The sequence below is a fragment of the Cucurbita pepo genome, chromosome 8 (assembly GCF_057944985.1).
Source record: "Cucurbita pepo subsp. pepo isolate OVF chromosome 8, ASM5794498v1, whole genome shotgun sequence".
Classification (NCBI taxonomy): Eukaryota; Viridiplantae; Streptophyta; class Magnoliopsida; order Cucurbitales; family Cucurbitaceae; genus Cucurbita; species Cucurbita pepo.
Window position 1 is genome coordinate 1,435,061 of NC_141805.1, and position 18,384 is coordinate 1,453,444.

The following is an 18,384-nucleotide window of genomic DNA, read 5'->3' on the forward strand; positions in this document are numbered from 1 at the left end:
TATGAAACTTGCCTCGTGTGATGATTTATTGCACGTAGAAAAATAATTTAATGACTATCGATAAGATTTAGCCAAAATTTCCAAATGGTACAAACTGATATAACTTTTGTATAAGTAATCTAAGTATGTATCAATGACATCCCTAATGAAGAACATGTTTGAGTCAACCTTGCAACCCTTTGCTTTAAATCCTTCTGCCTTCTGCTTGCTTTCTGTCCTATTCTTACAAACTTGACTTAACAAGGTGGTGGTCGGAAGTACCTTTCGACGAAACGACCGAGCAAGTCATCAAGCTAATTAACTAAATATAACCGCACGAACGTTCTACGAATATCGAAATCTAAGAACAAAAAAAGATTAAGACAAAGGAGAAGGAGTTCTTTCTTTCCAGAACAGCTTCCAGCAATGAGCTACAATAATCATTCAATCTGCTGTGGGTTGTGTATCAAGAAGGTTGGATGTCGAATGACGACTCCCAGCTTCAACTCTGTTCATTCGTTAATAAACAATGTATCGAGAAGGTTGGATGTCGAATCATCGATCGTTCCCTCGTCAAAGAAGCCTTTCGAAGCATTATCCCGCCTGGACTTTCGCTCTTCAACAATAGATTCTTCTGTTTCAGGGCAATAATTCCGCTTGCCTTGCTTTACTGGTCTTTCGGCCACTATAAACTTGTTACCATCACGACATCGTTCGGGAAAGCCTGCCCAAACTGAAAAACATGGTTGATGAGAGGTCAATAATGTCTAGAAAAGGGGACAAGTATCATTTCCAGTTCATCAAATAAGGCATAACCAACCTGATTTTCACTTAAACCTCCAATATACACACACGAGAAAGAACCCTAATATAGTAATAGAAGAAAAACGAAACATTCTTTATAAGGGTGTGGAAACCTCTCCCTAGCAGACGCGTTTTAAAAACCTTGAGAGGAAGTCTGGAAGGGAAAGCCCAAAGAGAACAGTATCTACTAGCGGTGGGCTTGGGTTGTTACAAATGGTATCAGAGCTAAACAATGGGCGATGTGCCAACAAGGAAGCTAAGCCCCGAAAGGGGGTGAACACACGGCGGTGTGCCAGCAAGAACGCTGGGCCCCAAAAGGGGGTGAATTGGAGGGGTCCCACATTGATTGGAGAAGGGAACGAGTGTCGGCGAGGAGGCTAGGCCCCAAAGGGGGGTGGATTGTGAGATCCCACATCGGTTAGGGAGGAGAACGAAGTACTCTTTATAATGATATGGAAACCTCTCCCTAGTAGATGCGTTTTAAAAACCTTGTGGAGAAGCCTAAAAATGACAATATCTGCTAGCAGTAGGCTTGGACTATTACAGCATGCATACTTAATGTCGATCCAAGATGATCGTTAATATCAAGTATGAGAGCTATTACAAACTGCAACATCATTTGATTCAACCAAGCCATACTAATTCCTAGGACACAGTTTCCATAGTTTCAGCTTGAAGGGATCATTTCCCATAATGAACTGATTCAGAACTCAGATAAAGGCATCAAAATAATAAGATCAGATAACTGCCCCTCCTTACACACTTTTAAGACATATATGCATTTCTTCCTAAAGTCCTTCCATCGATCACGTAATTTTACAGTACTCATGATTTTACATGTAAAAAACCAAACGTATCAAACCGAAAACATTAAGAGAGAGAGACTGGTAATTCTCATAGGTGATAGAGATTAGACATGTATTTAAAAGAAACTCAAAAGGGGGAGATGAAAATGCAACAGTTCTGAGTATTAATTACCACCAAAATGATGTAGGACAATTGAAGCAGCTACAGTGACATTCAAAGAAGCGGTGCCGACACCATATTGTGGGATGTAAATGAAGAAGTCGCAGATTGCACACTCTTTAGCTGAAAGCCCTGTTCCCTAGAAATATCATATGCATATAAACATCAAAAGGGTGTCTCCTAGCTGAATTAGTGTATCAAAATTATTTCCAAATGATTCTGATCCAATTCAATCTTGATGATCATGCTACGAACTAACTCACAATGCCTAGAACATCATAGAGACATGGACTTAAGAAAAAAGCAAGAGATCTAAAATGACATATTAAGAACTAATGTCATCACATCAAAAAATGGAAGAATAATCCATCACAGAAAATATGATTACCAGAGGAACTTTAAGCAATTATCGTTTATTTTTTTCATCAAGGAGTTCACTCCTTGCATTATACTCATGGTCTCCTCACTAATCTCACAAATTTTAAGTATACGTATACGTGTAACCGTTGAACTCCACCCCTAGCAGATATTGTCTTTTTTGGGCTTTTCCTTTCGAGATTCCCCTCAAAAATTTTAAAATGTGTCTGCTAGGAAGAGGTTTCTACACTCTTATAAAGGGTGTTTTGTTCTCCTTCCCAACCGATGTGGGATCTCATAATCCACCCCTTTCAAGGCCTAGCATCCTCGCCAACACATGTTCCCTTCTCCAATCGATGTGGGATCCCCCCTTTCGAGGCCCAGCATCCTTTTTGGCATATCGTCTCGTGTCCACCCCCTTCGGGGGCTTAGCCTCCCTGCTGGCACATCGTCCGGTGTCTAGTTCTCATACCATTTGTAACGCCCCAAGTCCACCTCTAGTAGATATTGTCCTATTTGGCTTTGCCCTTTTGAGCTTCCCCTTACGGTTTTAGAAACGCGTCTGCTAGGAAAAGATTTCCACTATAAGAGTATTTTGTTATCCTCCCCAACCGACGTGAGATCGAAACCGAGATTGAGAAAAATGAAGGAAATAATGGGAGACAATAAGCTCTACAGGTCCTATGTATAATGGAATTAGAGAAGAACTTATTAACTGACAGCAGCATATGGTGATTAATAAATGCAATAAAAAATGGAATTCCAACACAAAAACCAACCTCGTTGCCGAGAAGAAAAGCGGTGCTCCTCTTGAAAGGATGCTGATTGACAGCCACGGCGTTATCAGTGATCTCCACGCCACATATATCACAATCCTTCTCCTACAGACACAGATGGAAAAAAATTCAAATTTCAAAACAAACCCATAACCTAATCGAGACCGATGAAGGGAAGAAAGAAAGAGGGCAGAACCTGAAGGAAATTTCGGGCGTCGAGAAGGGAATGAAAATGACGGAACCGGACGTGAGAAGTGGAACCATGGCTACCGAAGGCGTTGAAGTCCCGACGGCCGATGAGGATGACCTCCGATACACCGAACGCGGTGGCGCTTCGGGCCAATGTGCCAACGTTGTGCCTTTTGGCTATGTTATGTACGACGACATAGCTTTCGAACCCCATTTCGAATTCAATGGCGATGAAATGATTGAAGAGAAAGTGATGGGGTTTACGGATTGAGGGTTTTGACAGAGCCTGCAACTCAGTTCTGGCGGCGGATCGAAGAAGAAGGAGCGGTTCACAGTTCAGCCTGGCCCTGGCGTCTGATGAATTCTTTTCAATACGGTGTCGTTTCGTGGCTGTCCGCACTACCGTTAAAACGCTAATTTTAATTTAGTATTTAAAATTTTTAAATTTTCCATTCTTATATATATAATTGCAAATAAGAGACTTCAAATTTTACTCTCTTACCATTTAATATTTTTTTGTTTTTGATTGTTTGTTTGTAATTAAGCTTGGAAACTATTTTACCCTTGAATTTCTTTGAAAAAGTTTTTTTTTTTTTTTTACGAATATTATAACGGATATTTCTAGTAGCTAGATTTTGGGGGAATGGGCGTATTATAACGGATATTTCTAGTAGCTAGATTTTGGGGGAATGGGCGTTTTATAACGGATATTTCTAGTAGCTAGATTTTGGGGGAATGGGCGTTTTATAACGGATATTTCTAGTAGCTAGATTTTGGGGAAATTGGGCGTTTTATAACGGATATTTCTAGTAGCTAGATTTTGGGCAATTAACCAAGGGTTAGATTCTCTAATTGGTTTCTCTAATTCTTACACTGATTCATTGAATAATCGAATAATCTTATGCTAAAATAATTACAATAATTAGCATAAAAATTTATTTATGGTCTAGAAAGTAAAAAAAAAAAAAAAAAAAAAAAAAAAAAAAAAAAAAAAAAAAAAAATCATAAAATTAAAATTTTCAATAAACCTTTTTTTATATATAACAGGGGGGAAAATCCTAATCTAAAAAAAATATTCAGCCAAAATATTGGATTTTGAAATATAAGGATAAAATGAAATTCACAAGATTTAATTGATAACAAAAAAAAGAATCTTTGCCTAAATGTGATTTTAATTAATCAACTTAGATCGCAAGCAAACTAGACTAATTTTAATGCAAACATTAATCAAAATATCCTAACAAATCCCATTTTAACAAATTATTAGAGAGGGGAAAAGGAGAAGGCAGTTGAAATTTTTGGATGCCAAATTTCTTAGATGCTCATAAGTTTAAGATAAAGTGTACCTTGTTCAACAGTTGCTGAGGGATGTGTGTAAGGCAAGCATTGACAATAACCAACATAGTAGGCAGACTTGGTATGGTAAGGTGAAGGTAATTCATATGCATTATTCCGTTCCATAGGAGTCCCACAACATTATTCAAAAACACTCAACTCAACTCATCACGAAAACTGATTACGAGCGAGTATAACGGACTGGAATACGCCGCTGTATCGGGCTCCTACAAGAAGGACAATCTTTCATACCTTGTTTTTCATGTAGTTCATTGCAGGTTGTGCACACCACCTGATGGGCGCATGGAAGAAACACTACCGACATCTCCTCCGAAAGACACATTACACACTCCCGTTCCCGCTTCACACTCCCAGTTCCAGAGTACTCGTAAAGATCCTTCATCGATTCCGAGACATTCGGGGTCCAGGACTCGTTGTGATCTGTGCTGTTTCTGGTATCTACAAGCCTACTGGCATAACTTCCGTCTATGCCTCTCTTAAGAGCAGCAATTCTGGAAGAATCTGTCTTAAGTCTCAACTGAGATATTTCTTTTTCAAGCTTTTGGATATCGCTTTTGTACTTTAAAAGATTGTTTTCTGCTTTCAATTTTATTGTATCCTCCTTTGCTTTCAATGAAGCTTCAATTTGTTCTCTCTCCTTTCTCAATGAAGCAGCCTGCATGAGCAGCTCATCTTTTGCTCTCGCCTCCATTTTCCCTCTACCCTGAGATACGTTCCTTGTTAATGAGAAAGGGCCCACAAGTTGTCACGTAATTAATACAACTAAGAGAAACAGAGAAAGTCAAGAACGTTGAAAACCAATGAGAAACATATCTCAAAACTAGGAACACAATCACAAAACTCAAAGGAAATATGTTCAAGATAAAACATACAGCATTTCAGAATTTTTTTTCTTCTTCTTTCGGGGGTATAAACAAGGTATATAATGCTCAAATCTTCAGAAGTTCATATGTTGTCGTCGTATGTAAAACGATGCAAACGAAGACCAACCAAGCAAGAAAAGACGTATAAGAACTGAAATTTAATATCGAGGAAAATAAAAACAAATGAGGTAAGGTAATCTTAATATTGCACCTAAAATGAGATGCAACATCCACCTGTATAAGAAAAAAATCCAAAGATAACAATTTAAACCTTTTCGTAACTTCTCCATCGAGTATGAATCTTTTAAACAACATTCGTAATGCTCAACAGCAGCAGAATTAGCTAAACAATAGGTTCAACAAGGAAATGGGAGAACATGATCTAATGTTTTAAACGGGGAGAAAACATCAACCTTCCTGTGAAGTAATGAAATTTTGATAAACCATCCAATTTATTGTCATTTTTCTTATGACCCCATCAGTTCTACAGTTGCAAGTTGCCAAATTAATAATCAAGGCACAAAAGATTGTATCTAAAACTCATAAGAGAACAAAGAATAAATTGTTAAAACATACCTCAAGTTGTTCCTGGACATCCCTGGCCTGCTCAAGTTCCTGTATTAGTTGTTTCAATTTTCGTTTTTCGACTGTGTGTTCTTCCTGAAACAACATTTTCGTCTTCTCCCATGATTGAACGTTCACTAGTGTTTTCTTTTCCCTCTTAGAAACCTCCTGATAGGTAGCAGCTGATTCTGTAGCCCGTAATTTTGCAACCTCCATCTCCTGTCGTAGAGCAGCATTCTCCACCTCAAGCCTTCTAACAGCAGAGTTAGCAAGTTCAACCTGCCCACTAGCCTTGCACAATGCATGTTCCATCTCAGAAAGCTTCTTCTTGGTATTTTCCTCCAAAGTCTGTTTCTCCTTTTTCAGCCGTTCAACTTCCTCCTTTTCTTGTTTCAAAGTCTTTAGTTCAGCCTTGTCCTTACTTAGCCTCCTTGCAGCCTGCATGACCTTTTGATTGGCCCACTCCATCCACTCTTGCAACTGACTTTGTAATTCCCGAGCTCTTGGTACTAATTTCAAAACCATCTCATCCTTCTTATCCTTAGGAAACCACTGCCCAAGGGACTTTTCATAAGGCTTCTCAACAAAACTACTAGTAGAAGGCTCAGCATTGCAGCTGATAGGCACCGAGGGCTCATTGCTTTTAGTGGGCAAAGAAAGAGAAAGATCAGTTTCAGCTGCTGGTAGCGCAGAAGAAGCATTAGTAGCTGGTAATGCAAGTGGTGAACTAGGTGCAGGCATTGAAGATGGTACATTGATCTTAGAAAAAGGGGAAGCGGTTTTATTGTTTTCCAAGTTAAATGATAGGGAGGAAGAAGGAATGTCGATGGTGGTAGGATTATGGTTTCCATTGTCTTGGGCCACATCAATTCCCATAGCCTTGCTTATTTTCAGCGAAGCATTCTTAAAGTTTACTGCAGTGGAGCCTGAAACAGACTTTAGTTTCTTATCCAACATCAAACTCCCCAAACCAGTCACCTTTCCAGCTCTTGATGGGCCTTTCGGTCCATATGTTCGAAAGTTTTTATCCACATGAAGCGACTTTTGTCGTAGCATGTATTCTCTCTTCGTTATATTAGAATGAACCCTTCTGCTGCTCCCAATTTTTTCTTCAGACACGGAAGTTTGAGGGTTTCCACCCACATTAAATGATTCCCTAGCAACATCAGAGGTAGAATTTTGCAGTTCTTTATCTGATACTGATACACTTGTGAATAATGGGTCCTTTGGTTTAGTAAGATTAGGAACTCCTAGAGTGGCTGGTCCATCGGATTGAGAACTATGAGCACAGCTGATTGGAGAAATTGGCTTAAGAGGCTTAGGAAAATTCAACTCAGAGCTTTTGGCTTCTGCTTTTAACTGTGGGGTAGAGTTAGTTGAACCCTCATTCGAAGTCCCATCGCAGACACCTGCGTTAGACGGGTCAGTATCCATTGTACATGCATGACATACACTCATGTCACTGACCAATAAGCACCACATTGCATCGCCAGTGCTGAAGTAAGGCCTAACCTCTCGTAGAACACAAACTAATTCAGCTAAAATATATTTTTCTAGTTGCTGTAAATCCTCAAAATAGTGTTCCCTAGATTGATCAATTTCTTGGCCACTTCTAAGGAAAGCTAAGGTATTGTCCACTACATTCGACATGATATCTTTACAACCAAAACAAATGCCAGACCTCGAGACGGCTTTTATAGCAACCTCTTCAGTGAATCCAGAAGCAACAACTTTCTTGATTGCAGCCTTGAATATTGTGTCTAAATTGCATAAAATTAGTTCTACCAGCTGAGCTTCTGTAAGGTCACTCCAATCAACATCTTGGAACTCATCAACTTCTAGTTCCCCTCTTGGCCAGTCTATCCCAACATCAGGAGAGCCTCCATTGGACAATCCGAGATCGAGTTTCAATCCAGAAGAAAATTCTTGACTAATGCTACACAGGTCACATGCACCGATTTGCCCCAGACTTGAACTAATCTCAAATTTCTCAGCTGAAAAATCATAACTCGGACATTCATCTTGAGATGAAGATGTGATCTTATTCAGGTCCCCTAAAGGTGGATCTGCTCGGTATTTCCTCTTATTCCTACTTCCTTTTTCCTGGACAAGCACTGAAGAAGGCCCATGGTTGCTAGTAGCAGGACAACTCGGCTTAGCGACCATTGATGCCATTTATCACTGTACAAGACAACAATGTATGAATACCTTAATCTAGCTATCATTTTTCCTCTTTCTCTCGTGTAGATAAATATACACTTCACAAGTAAAGGTACCAAACTTCTCCCATACCTCAATGCAGTTGGAAAACCATGAATATCAATTTTATGCAAACCGAAAGAAAGAAAAAAAAAAAAAAAAAAAAAAAAAAAACAGAACTATCATCGCATGAATGAATCATAAACACCTCAAAATTCATCAGCTGATGGTACAAACAAAACCAAGAACTAAACAATCCAGAACCTGGAGTATTCATCTAACTAAGAAACTAAAACGCATACCTCGAATCTCAGTATTAAAATCGAGATAATCAAAATCTGCGTCGGAAGAGAATAAATCAATCACAAAACAAACAAACACCGAAAGCAGAAACTGAAGAAGAATCTAGACATGGAACACGAGCAAAAACTACATTCATCCAGTACCAAATTCATCGCGAATTGAATACAAAAACCAACCTCGTAGATCCAAGGAACTAAAAACTTAATGACCAATTATATATTGGGAAGAGAGTGGTAAAAGAACAGAAGAAGAAGATCCTCCTCTCCACCAAACAGAAACTCGAGAATTGAATGTTGAAGAACCAGCAGGGAAACAATCCGCAGAAACGCACCCGATTCAAACTGGCGAGTTGGAAGAATCGAAGACCGTAAGGAAATACAAAAATCAGAAGAATATCGATGAAATCAGAAAGCGAAATTCATGTAAGAAGCTTTTCTTTCATTCTTTTTTAATTTCTTGTGGTTTTTTTTTTTTTTTTTTTTTTCGGTTCTTATTTTTATTGCAGCTTAGAGCATAGCGTCTCTCTGACTCAAGATTTTGGCCTTAATGCTTTGTTTTTGGCTTTCTTCTTAACCTAACCAGAGTTATCGAATTGCCTTCTCTAACTTACCATGGTTAAGTACCTACCAATCTTTATATATATATAAATGGAAGAATTTTTAAATTAGTGGCTAATATTTACAGTCTAAGTACTATATATATAATGCACGTTAAAATTGTCTCCAATTGCTGATGTAATAAATATTACTGAGTTTCGGAATTTTTCAATTAAAATTTTAAAAATTATTTTCTTTTCACGTCTGATAATAAAGGTGTATATATATTGAAAAAATCTTTTAAACCTATCGGAAATTTTAAGTTCATTGGATCAGTGACTCAAATAACTCAGATAAAATTTATAAAAAATGTTTTATATAGCAAAAATGAATCGAATTCTATCCGAAAGGTAAATCCAACCCAACTCAACCCTGGACTGGGTTGGTCAGGGTTCTCCCGAACTAACCCAAAAAATTTGTGTATTTGGTTGAAGTTTAATAAAAATAAAATAGTTAATTTAAATTTTTTAAAATACTTAGTATTTATTTATTTATTATTATTTTAAAATAATAATTGAATGACAAACGCTTAAAATAAAAATAAAATTTCTAAATTTAAGAATTTGTTTGGGTAGGTTGTCGGTTTTCTTATTTAATAATTGTTATATTTATATAAAAATATATTAATGACGTCATTTATGTTAGCATGATATACATATGTTGTGTTTTTTCTCAAACAAAACATATTATGCAACACATAATATGTTTATATACCGAACTTCCAAATTGATAAGCCGTGAAAAGGAGACTTCCAAAGGCAAAGTTCAGGTGGCTGATTCATCACCTGTCTATACATCCAATTCCTTTTCCGCTTTGGAGATGGATTCAAGTCAGTGGTCGATCGACTTTGATTCTTCTGCTCCTTCCCTTCCCGACGGTGGCGGGCGGAGAAGAAGGTAAAGCTATTAATAAATAATATGAAAAGGGGCAAGTGGACTTTTGTCATATAAATTGGAATTTTCAAATTTTGGAAAGAGACATTTTAGTTTAAATGAATGAAAATTACATACTTAAAAATATTTTTAAATATTTAAAAGTTATTTCTTATTTTTTAAATTCTTTAAATAGTTTAATTAATTTTGAACTTTATTAAAAAATGGATTTCTAGCAAGAGCGTATAAAATATTTGCTAAATGCTCGAAGTGTGCTCTTCTATAGCCAACGAACAGTGATTGTGTCTTCTTCATCAATACGTGACAGTTTAACGAGTGCTTCAACTCTTATCCCATAAACTAGCGGTTATTTTGAGCTAAAAGTCAACCTTTGACGTTTAACCACAATCCAAAAGGACCTTAAATCAATATTAATTTGGAATTAGAGGATCAAACCAATCAACACCGATGATGTCTTCTTTAGCAGCGGATGATTCAACGAGTACTTCAAGCCTTGACCCATGAACTAGGGATGATTTTGAGTTTGAGGTCGGCCTTTGGTGCTTACCCACAATCCAAAGGACCTCACAACGAGTTACGTTGGACTTATCTTCTCTCTTCTTTGTTGAAGCTCACTGATCCTAATTAATACGTCATTTTTTACCTTTTTTTTAAAAAAAATTAAAATTTGATATAAGTTAGTGACAATATCCTTAAAATATAAATTTATTAATAAAATAATATTTATAAATTTCATAAAATTTTGGGCCAAACAAAATTGTTTTGAGATGGGCCCATGAAGGATATCTGATGGGCTTGGGCCCATTTTGAACATAGTGTTTAGTAAATCAATATAAATCTATTAGAATGTAACCAAATGGTCCAAAACTAAACCTAATTTTTGTTAATACCGTAATTAAAAAATAATAATAATAGTAATAAATAAATAAATTTCTCTTTATAAATAGCCCACCGGCAAGCTTTTTTCAATAGATACATCTTATTCCACTTTTGCCCCTCCCATAACCGGTCGTGATCATTATTCATTTTTCAGGAAGCTCCCAATTCAAAATCTCGCATTCCATTTGTTCCCATGGATCTGTTTTCAGTCTTCTCTGCCGACGGACCTTCGGAACTGTCCGATGCGGAGGAGGAACAGGACGACAACGACCACGACGATGATACGGTTTCTAATATCTCCAATACGAGTTCTGCTTGGAGCTTCGGCGGCCTGATCAAGACTCTCGCGACCACGTCGGAATCTGTAATTTCGAACTACCGTCGTGAGCTTGAGGAATTAGGATCTGGATTGAAGAAGGAGACATCGGTGATTCGAGACGTCGCATCGCGTGCCGTGAAGGACCTTCCGACGACTCTCGATGTCGGTGCGTCCGTTGCGCAGGAGTCGCTGGAGTCGGTTGGCCAAGCCATTGACGATATCGGTAGTGCCGTTTGGAAATCGACTTCGAAGATTATCTCACATGGTAGGGATACATTATTAGCTTCTGATCTTGTTTCGGGAAATCATGAAAATAATAGCGATGTTGTTCTTTCGTCAAACCAATTAGGAAGTAGCAATAGTAGAAATCTCGAATTCAAACAGTATAATAGGTTCGATACGCAATTGATTGCGATTCAGCGAGACCTGGATACGTATTTGGAGGAACCTAAGGATTTAGAGGATTACAAAAATTGGAAATTAGGTTTTGTATTGGAAGATAAAGAACAGGAAATCGATAATTTGATGAAAGAAAGCGAGGATGTTCGGGAGATTTATCGGACGATAGTTCCAAGTACAATCGTCCGTGAGGTCTTCTGGAGTAGATATTTTTACAGGCTTCACAAGCTTAAGCAAGCAGAAGAAGCCAGAGTTAAGCTCGTGAGGAGAGCCATTTCTGCAGAAGATGAGGAAGATTTGAGTTGGGATGTTGACGATGACGATGAAGAAGAAGGGAATAATGCTGAGTTGCAGTCAAAGGGTGAATCCAGTGGCGCTCTCAGTACTGAGAAGAGAGAAACTGACAGTTCAGAGAGTGCCATCTCAAAGAAAATTGCTGTTTCTGATGATGCAACAGAGGACAGTGATAGGAAGCTGGAACAAAAAGTTGGTGAAAAATTGGCTGCAGATGGAAGAGGAGACAGTGGTGATTCCTGCAAAGACAGCGACATTTCGATCATTTCCAGTCGGTCTTCCGGGGAAGAAGAACTTGGATGGGATGAAATTGAAGACATTGGAACCATTGATGAGGCCAAGAACAATACCTCTAGTAGTGGCAGTGCACAAAAGATTGGTTTGATCAAGCGGCTGATTGTGGCAGAGGAAGAGGAGGATCTGAGTTGGGAAATTGAGGATGAAGATGAATGTGCTAAATCATGAAACTAAATTTTTGTTTTCTTTTCAAAATCTCAACTTACATTTCATAGACTCCATGATTTGGTGACTGAAGTCTTTCGTTGATAAATGTGATTACTGTTCATATCTCATTGTCCGTTGTATAAATTGGCTCCTCTATTTGTTTCATCTGGGTGTTGATCACAGATTACAATCACTTGGAAGTTCATAACTTCCAAAAATTATTGAATGAGGCAGTTTAGTGGTTGTCTCATCATAATCGTCGGAGGTAGATTTCTATCTTCCCTAATAGTCATCTGATACAAAATTGAGGTATTTTTATGATATTCAACCGCGTAAAATTGTCAATCTATTGAGCGATGGGATACAAGAACTTCTTTTGCTATTTCTTTCTTGTACATTAGATTATACAAAATTGTCATGAATACAACTCAACCAATATTGAAATGATTATGAAATCGATTGAACTTTTAAATATTTTGTTAAATTTATATATTTGCGCAAATTCTGTTGTTTTATGAATGAACTCGAGTTTCGTTTCGACAGTAATCTCCCGACAATAAGAAAGATTAATATATCTCATGAGCTTGTTATAGTTGATGAACTTAAAATTTTAAAGTTGTTGATCCGTTCTCAATTTTTGGTATGTGAATAAATTTAAGAACAAAATCCATTTGAGGAGTGATTAGCTTTATAGTGTTGATGCCACCTGCAGTGTACAGTTTGAGAGTAGATCAAAAATGGAAAGAATTATGTTCATATGATGTTGAAGAGCATCGTGGACTTCCCTTATAGAAGAGCGCATCTCAGACGTGTCAGAGTGGATCGGTGGATGGGCAGTGGCAGTCTGGTAGAGACGAGGACAAAGATGATGAAGCTCATATGTTGTGATCAACCACCGCTGTTCATCACAGACGCTCTTCTAGCCCTTGGATCTAGATGCCCAGCAGATCGCTGCGGTAACTCAGCCTTTCACGTTAGTCTCTCTCTCTCTCTCTCTCTCTCTATATATATATATATATTATAAAGATACACATATAAATAATATATATATATATATACCACACAGTGTCGCGATTGATTGTTACCCTAACGAATGGTCAAGCCCTAGGGGGCGAAGGTTGAAGAGGATGAGGGGCATGGCCGGGCGGAGAGGGAGAAGAATTTTCCGTTTGGGTTTTGTGAGAATTCCGATGGTGCTATCTCGCGGCAGAATGTATTCATAGAGGATCTCCGGTGAGTTTGATATGCTGTAATAGAGGGAATTGTGTCGGGGGTACGGAGTCCTTGCAATCTCGCAACGCTTTGCTTCTCTCTCTTCATTGATGGACAAGCTTTTGGGCACTAACTTGACGAACGTCACGAGGTAGAATTTTTGTTCGTTCTATTGTTCCTTTGAATTTGCCTGTTTTCTTCTTGTTCGTCGGTTCATTTCATGGGGACTGGTTTTTGGTTGTCTGAGGATCTGTGATTCTTCTGATTTCAGTTCGTTTCTCTGTCTTTTTTCATCTTTTTACACTTGGAGAATTTCGTTGGTTCTTCTGTCTGTGATGCATCTTCTACAGTAGGAAATTATGGAATTCTATTTCGTTATTTGAGATTGCGCCATAAGAATATTCTAATAGAAGAACTGTACGCTTGAGCTTACTTGCTTCAAGTTTTTAATCCGCTTCTTCTCTTACCAAGTGATTCATCTTTCTGGAACTATCTGTTCTTATGCTCTTCTTTTCATAAGATGTCTTTTGTTTCTACTTTTGTCTATGCTCCAAAGAATCTTGCCTGAAACTGCAACCTCGGGAGCTCATTGCTTTGTTGTTGTTTTTGGTTTCTTGTTCATTTGCTGTTATTTGATGTGTGTTCTGTAATTTGCAGTTCAGATACTGATCTTAACAATGAACAGTGTGAGAATGCTATGATTGTGAAGGCATATCCAATTGATATGGTGCGTGCAACAGATGAACTGGGTGGAGAGAATGATGGGAATTGTATGCTTGAACCATTTGTGGGGCAAGAGTTCGATTCATCTGATGCAGCACTTAATTTCTATAGTTCATATGCACAGCGTGTTGGATTTAAAGTTCGAATAGGTCAGTTGTACAGATCACGAACTGATGGTACGGTATCATCTCGCAGATTTGTGTGTTCAAAAGAGGGGTTTCAGCTTAGTTCACGCACAGGCTGTCCAGCAGTCATACGAGTACAGAAGCGTGATTCTGGGATGTGGGTCATTGACCTTTTTCACAAAGATCACAATCATCACTTCGAGCATGATGATGGGGGGGAAACCCTTCCTACTTTTCAAGTTAAGGCTCCTAGATCTGCAAAATTGACGGTTAATGTTTCTCATAGACGAAAAATTCATCTATTCAAGGATGTTGAACATGCCTTCTCCTGTTCTTCAGGAATTATTGATTCAAAGCATTTAAATGAGAGAGGAAACGTAATACCACCAAGGGGTGAGCCTTGTGTTGGTCTGGAGTTCAATTCAGCAAATGAGGCATATCAGTTTTATAATGCATATGCTGCAAATGCAGGATTTAGAATACGCATTGGTCAATTGTTTCGATCAAAAAACAGTGGTTCAATTACATCGAGGCGATTTGTGTGCTCTAAGGAGGGATTTCAACATCCATCAAGATTAGGCTGTGGGGCGTTTATGAGGATCAAGAGGCATGAATCTGGAAAATGGGTTGTAGACCGCCTTAAGAAAGAGCATAATCATGATCTTGAGCCTCAACCAGATACTCAAAAAAGAAATCTAATAGTTTCCAAAAGGTTCACAGGGGAACTGAATGGTGGATTCGAAGGCAAGGAACCAGTTAACTTGAACTACGGGATCGTCATCAAGAGAACTCGGGAGAACAAAATTGGTAGTGATTGGTACCCAGGTCTTTTTGAATATTTCCAATCCAAGCAAGCAGAAGATACTGGATTCTTTTATGCTGTAGAAGTTGAGAATTCTAACTGCATGAGCGTTTTCTGGGCAGATGGAAGGTCTAGATTTTCTTGTAGTCAGTTTGGTGATACTATTATCCTCGACACTTCATATAGGAAAAGTGCTTATGCGGTTCCATTTGCTACTTTTTTTGGAGTTAATCACCATAAACAACCTGTTCTTCTTGCCTGTGCTTTAATTGCTGAAGAATCTGTGGAATCCTTCTCATGGCTGTTTCAAACGTGGCTTAGAGCAATGTCAAGTTGCCACCCACTTTCAATAATTGCCGATCAGGACAAGGCGATCCAACAAGCAGTCGCCCAAGTCTTCCCCCGAACTTTACACTGTTTTTCATCGTGGCAAATCCGGAAAAAGGAGCAAGATAATCTTAACATGCTGGATGAAACTTTTAGATTTGAGTATGAAAAATGCATTTATCAGAGTCAGACTGCTGAAGAATTTGATGTTGGGTGGAACATGCTTGTGGGAAAGTATGGGTTGAAAGACAATGCTTGGTTTAAAGAGATGTACATAAAGCGTAATAACTGGGTTCCATTGTTCTTGCGGGGAACATTTTTTGCAGGCATCCCCACGACTGACAATTTCGAATCGTGTTTTGGTGCAGCATTCAATGCTCAAACACCACTTGCAGAGTTCATTTCTCGTTACGAAATTGGGTTGGAGAGACGCCGTGATGAAGAAAGAAAAGAGAGTTTGAACTCTCTAAACTTACAAGGTTTTCTGCAAACAAAAGAACCAGTAGAAGAGCAATGTCTAAGGCTCTATACTCACGCAGTGTTCAAGGTGTTCCAGAAAGAACTCCTGCACTGTTACAGATATCTTGGGTTCAAGATTTACGAGGAAGTGGCTCTCAGCAGATACCTGGTGCGTCGCTGCGAAAATGACAATGAAAAATGTGTAGTCACAGTGATATCGACAAACCTGACGGTGAATTGTAGCTGTAAAATGTTTGAATACGAAGGGATACTGTGTAGACATATTCTGAGGGTGTTCCAAATATTAGGAATAAGTGAAATTCCACCCCGCTACATCCTACACAGATGGACTCGAAATGCCGAGTATGGAACATTGCAAGATGTGGACACAGATGGTGGCCCTCAAGAACTCAAGGCCGTGATGCTTTGGAGTTTGAGAGAAGCTGCTTGTAAATACATTGAGGCTGGTGCAACATCTCTTGAAAAGTACAAACTTGCATATGAGATCATGCGAGAGGGTGGAAGGAAACTCCGTTGGCAAAGATAAATATGGAGGTTAGATAGATATCTCTGTTCTCAATTTTATACTGCATGCACATGCACTTCTTCTTCTTCTTCTTTTTTTTTTTTTTTTTGGTTGGTCAGTGGATGCATGCACTTCTTCTTCTTCTTCTTTCTTTTTTTTGGTTGGTCAGTGGATGACTTTAGATTGTGATCCAGAAACCATGATATTGAGTTGTGGGGATGATCCTTTTCTGGATATGTCATACCTGAATGTTTATAATATGTAAATGAAAAGAATTTGGATTACTTAGAATGAGTTTATATTTGAATATAGCCTCTAACCAAGCATAGTTCAACTAGTTAAACTAAAAGGTTATAGGCTCGAATCCAGACCCTCGTATATTGTTGATTCTTTGAAGTGATACAACTCGTATAATACTTGAAGGTAGATCAATTTTCAGGGCAGTCGTCTAGACAATCACCATGAACTTATAAACAACAATTATCCAAGCCTTTTTTTTAATTTAATTTTGTATTTTCAAGCTCACATGTTATAAGATTTAAAAAGAAAAAGGAAAACAAATACAGGTGACATATCACCTCAACATCAAATCCACACGGAATCAATACATGAAAGAACACAATTAGAAAATTATAGAATTACAGAAAAAGAAATCAAAAGGGTGTTTGAAGTTCCAAGCTATTGGTTTGTACATGTATTCATGCATGTTTGGTTCAAACCCTTCCTCCAATTCGGTTGCTACTAGCAATCATCTCTTCAACCCCAACTTGGATAGCGCCTGTGCATAACAATTGAGTTGCACTTGTGATGATTGTCATTACCTCCAAAGTCCTCTGTGTACAAATACAAATATTCCACATTTCAATCTTTCAATCATAGAACCATCTATAGAACCATGTGATTTATAGAACGATTTCTAGTTCTATAAAGTAGTCTTGGCCTTTCAATTGTCGTTTTATTTCTAGTTTTATTAGTTCGTATTACGTGGATTGATGAAGTAGAATAATGTAAATGAACCACGTATGCAACTATGTTAACGAGATCGTATTACGATATAGAAAGTACCAAAAAGGAAAAACAAGTCATTAAAAAACCCTTCCTTCTTTAGGGTCTAGATACTTATGTACTTGAAAAGCTTCTAGCTTGAAGACTTGAAATTGGAATCTAAGAAACATTACCCAACAAGCTTCTTCAAGAATGAAAGTAAGAAAAAAAGTTAAAAAGTGGGAACTGTTCCAAACAATGCCTGCCTTACCAAGTTTCCATCTGTCCAACCAAGTTCAATTTCTTTCCATGCAAACCTGGAAAACAGAGTAAAGAAAACAGTAAATTATTAAATACGAAGTTCATAATCAAATTACCATTGGAAAACTGATTTATTGTAAAGAGAACAGAGAGGGAAAAATTACCCCATAGCAAGAACAGTGACTGCCCAAGTTGCAAGAGAGGAAACAGATGCTGTGTGTACGTTTGAGGCATTCCATTTTGAGACATTGGTGATACCTGTGGCTGATGTTGCCATTCCAACAATCCCAGCAATCAAAGAGAAGATAATAAAGAATCCCGTCGCCATGTTTCCGATGGGGAAGTACATCGGAAACAAGTGGGCTGGCAGTGTCAACGTCGATGCTACAAATTCATACAAAAAGAACATTTAGAGAGACCCAAACTTACTACTAACATTCGGATTTGTTGTATATGGTTGATAAAGTTGGAGACGTAAGTCGAAAGTTACCTGATTCAAAAGACTTCTCTAACGCGTGATTTACCGCCCACGAAGCAATGACAGTGATGATGAAGTAGAGTACGAGATTAAGAACTAGAAGGACGGAAACTGCAGATTGCACTTGAGTAGCCATGGATTTTTGGAGCTTAGAGAAGCCAAGAAAGAGAATGAGAGAGAAGGAAGTCACCTCCTTGCCCTGAGCTCATAAGATAGATGGATATAAAGGGACATACATATATATTTAAGCCAGAAGTTGTTCTTTTCCCACAAAAATCAAAGAACAGTTCATCTCCAGGTTAAAAGT

General features: G+C 38.1%; 5 protein-coding genes across 10 annotated transcripts; 2 read left to right on the forward strand and 3 right to left on the reverse strand.

The window, feature by feature from the left end:
• Positions 1 to 35: 35 nt before the first annotated feature.
• Positions 36 to 4,540, reverse strand: LOC111799908 (tRNA/rRNA methyltransferase (SpoU) family protein). The gene is made up of 5 exons (XM_023683420.2): positions 4,418 to 4,540; positions 3,079 to 3,470; positions 2,886 to 2,987; positions 1,762 to 1,888; positions 36 to 712 (listed from the first exon to the last, which is right to left on the reverse strand). The coding sequence occupies exons 1-5, from the start codon at positions 4,530 to 4,532 to the stop codon at positions 492 to 494; spliced, it is 957 nt and encodes a 318-aa protein (XP_023539188.2). The 5' UTR covers positions 4,533 to 4,540; the 3' UTR covers positions 36 to 491.
• On the reverse strand, positions 4,490 to 8,866 carry LOC111799905 (putative E3 ubiquitin-protein ligase RF298). 5 transcript variants are annotated; one of them, XM_023683416.2, is made up of 4 exons: positions 8,533 to 8,863; positions 8,356 to 8,391; positions 5,867 to 8,035; positions 4,490 to 5,130 (listed from the first exon to the last, which is right to left on the reverse strand). In XM_023683416.2, exons 3-4 carry the CDS (start codon positions 8,027 to 8,029, stop codon positions 4,588 to 4,590), a joined length of 2,706 nt encoding a protein of 901 aa, XP_023539184.2. In that variant the 5' UTR covers positions 8,030 to 8,035; positions 8,356 to 8,391; positions 8,533 to 8,863; the 3' UTR covers positions 4,490 to 4,587. The 5 variants fall into 5 exon arrangements, with proteins under 5 accessions (XP_023539184.2, XP_086982668.1, XP_023539181.2 ...); XM_087126542.1 differs by lacking the exon at positions 8,356 to 8,391 and having other exon boundaries at positions 8,688 to 8,863; XM_023683413.2 differs by lacking the exon at positions 8,356 to 8,391.
• Positions 8,867 to 10,810: 1,944 nt separating this feature from the next.
• LOC111799914 (uncharacterized) lies at positions 10,811 to 12,343 on the forward strand. Its single transcript, XM_023683429.2, has one exon. The coding sequence runs from the start codon at positions 10,918 to 10,920 to the stop codon at positions 12,199 to 12,201; it is 1,284 nt and encodes a 427-aa protein (XP_023539197.2). The 5' UTR covers positions 10,811 to 10,917; the 3' UTR covers positions 12,202 to 12,343.
• Positions 12,344 to 12,804: 461 nt separating this feature from the next.
• On the forward strand, positions 12,805 to 16,638 carry LOC111799911 (protein FAR1-RELATED SEQUENCE 7-like). Of its 2 annotated transcripts, none has more exons than XM_023683424.2 (3): positions 12,805 to 13,153; positions 13,247 to 13,543; positions 14,055 to 16,638. In XM_023683424.2, exon 3 carries the CDS (start codon positions 14,090 to 14,092, stop codon positions 16,373 to 16,375), a length of 2,286 nt encoding a protein of 761 aa, XP_023539192.2. In that variant the 5' UTR covers positions 12,805 to 13,153; positions 13,247 to 13,543; positions 14,055 to 14,089; the 3' UTR covers positions 16,376 to 16,638. The 2 variants fall into 2 exon arrangements, with proteins under 2 accessions (XP_023539192.2, XP_023539191.2); XM_023683423.2 differs by having other exon boundaries at positions 12,808 to 13,153; positions 14,050 to 16,638.
• A 196-nt stretch (positions 16,639 to 16,834) lies between these two features.
• On the reverse strand, positions 16,835 to 18,310 carry LOC111786030 (AWPM-19-like family protein). Its single transcript, XM_023666383.2, has 4 exons — positions 18,090 to 18,310; positions 17,764 to 17,983; positions 17,610 to 17,655; positions 16,835 to 17,187 (listed from the first exon to the last, which is right to left on the reverse strand). The coding sequence occupies exons 1-4, from the start codon at positions 18,211 to 18,213 to the stop codon at positions 17,068 to 17,070; spliced, it is 510 nt and encodes a 169-aa protein (XP_023522151.2). The 5' UTR covers positions 18,214 to 18,310; the 3' UTR covers positions 16,835 to 17,067.
• Between the last annotated feature and the right edge of the window lie 74 nt (positions 18,311 to 18,384).

Excerpts from the sequence above, each read along its gene's own strand:
- LOC111799908 (XM_023683420.2), bottom strand. The coding sequence starts at position 4,532 with ATGGAACGGAATAATGCATATGAATTACCTTCACCTTACCATACCAAG. Across the intron at positions 2,988-3,078 it reads ACGCCCGAAATTTCCTTCAG|GAGAAGGATTGTGATATATG; the intron begins GTTCTGCCCTCT and ends CTGTGTCTGTAG. Across the intron at positions 1,889-2,885 it reads CTTTTCTTCTCGGCAACGAG|GGAACAGGGCTTTCAGCTAA; the intron begins GTTGGTTTTTGT and ends TGATATTTCTAG.
- LOC111799911 (XM_023683423.2), top strand. The coding sequence starts at position 13,503 with ATGGACAAGCTTTTGGGCACTAACTTGACGAACGTCACGAG. Across the intron at positions 13,544-14,049 it reads AACTTGACGAACGTCACGAG|TTCAGATACTGATCTTAACA; the intron begins GTAGAATTTTTG and ends TGTAATTTGCAG.
- LOC111799905 (XM_087126542.1), bottom strand. The coding sequence starts at position 8,029 with ATGGCATCAATGGTCGCTAAGCCGAGTTGTCCTGCTACTAGCAACCAT. Across the intron at positions 5,131-5,866 it reads ATGTCCAGGAACAACTTGAG|GGTAGAGGGAAAATGGAGGC; the intron begins GTATGTTTTAAC and ends AACGTATCTCAG.
- LOC111799914 (XM_023683429.2), top strand. The coding sequence starts at position 10,918 with ATGGATCTGTTTTCAGTCTTCTCTGCCGACGGACCTTCGGAACTGTCC.
- LOC111786030 (XM_023666383.2), bottom strand. The coding sequence starts at position 18,213 with ATGGCTACTCAAGTGCAATCTGCAGTTTCCGTCCTTCTAGTTCTTAAT. Across the intron at positions 17,984-18,089 it reads AGAGAAGTCTTTTGAATCAG|CATCGACGTTGACACTGCCA; the intron begins GTAACTTTCGAC and ends ATGAATTTGTAG. Across the intron at positions 17,656-17,763 it reads GTCACTGTTCTTGCTATGGG|GTTTGCATGGAAAGAAATTG; the intron begins GTAATTTTTCCC and ends TCTGTTTTCCAG.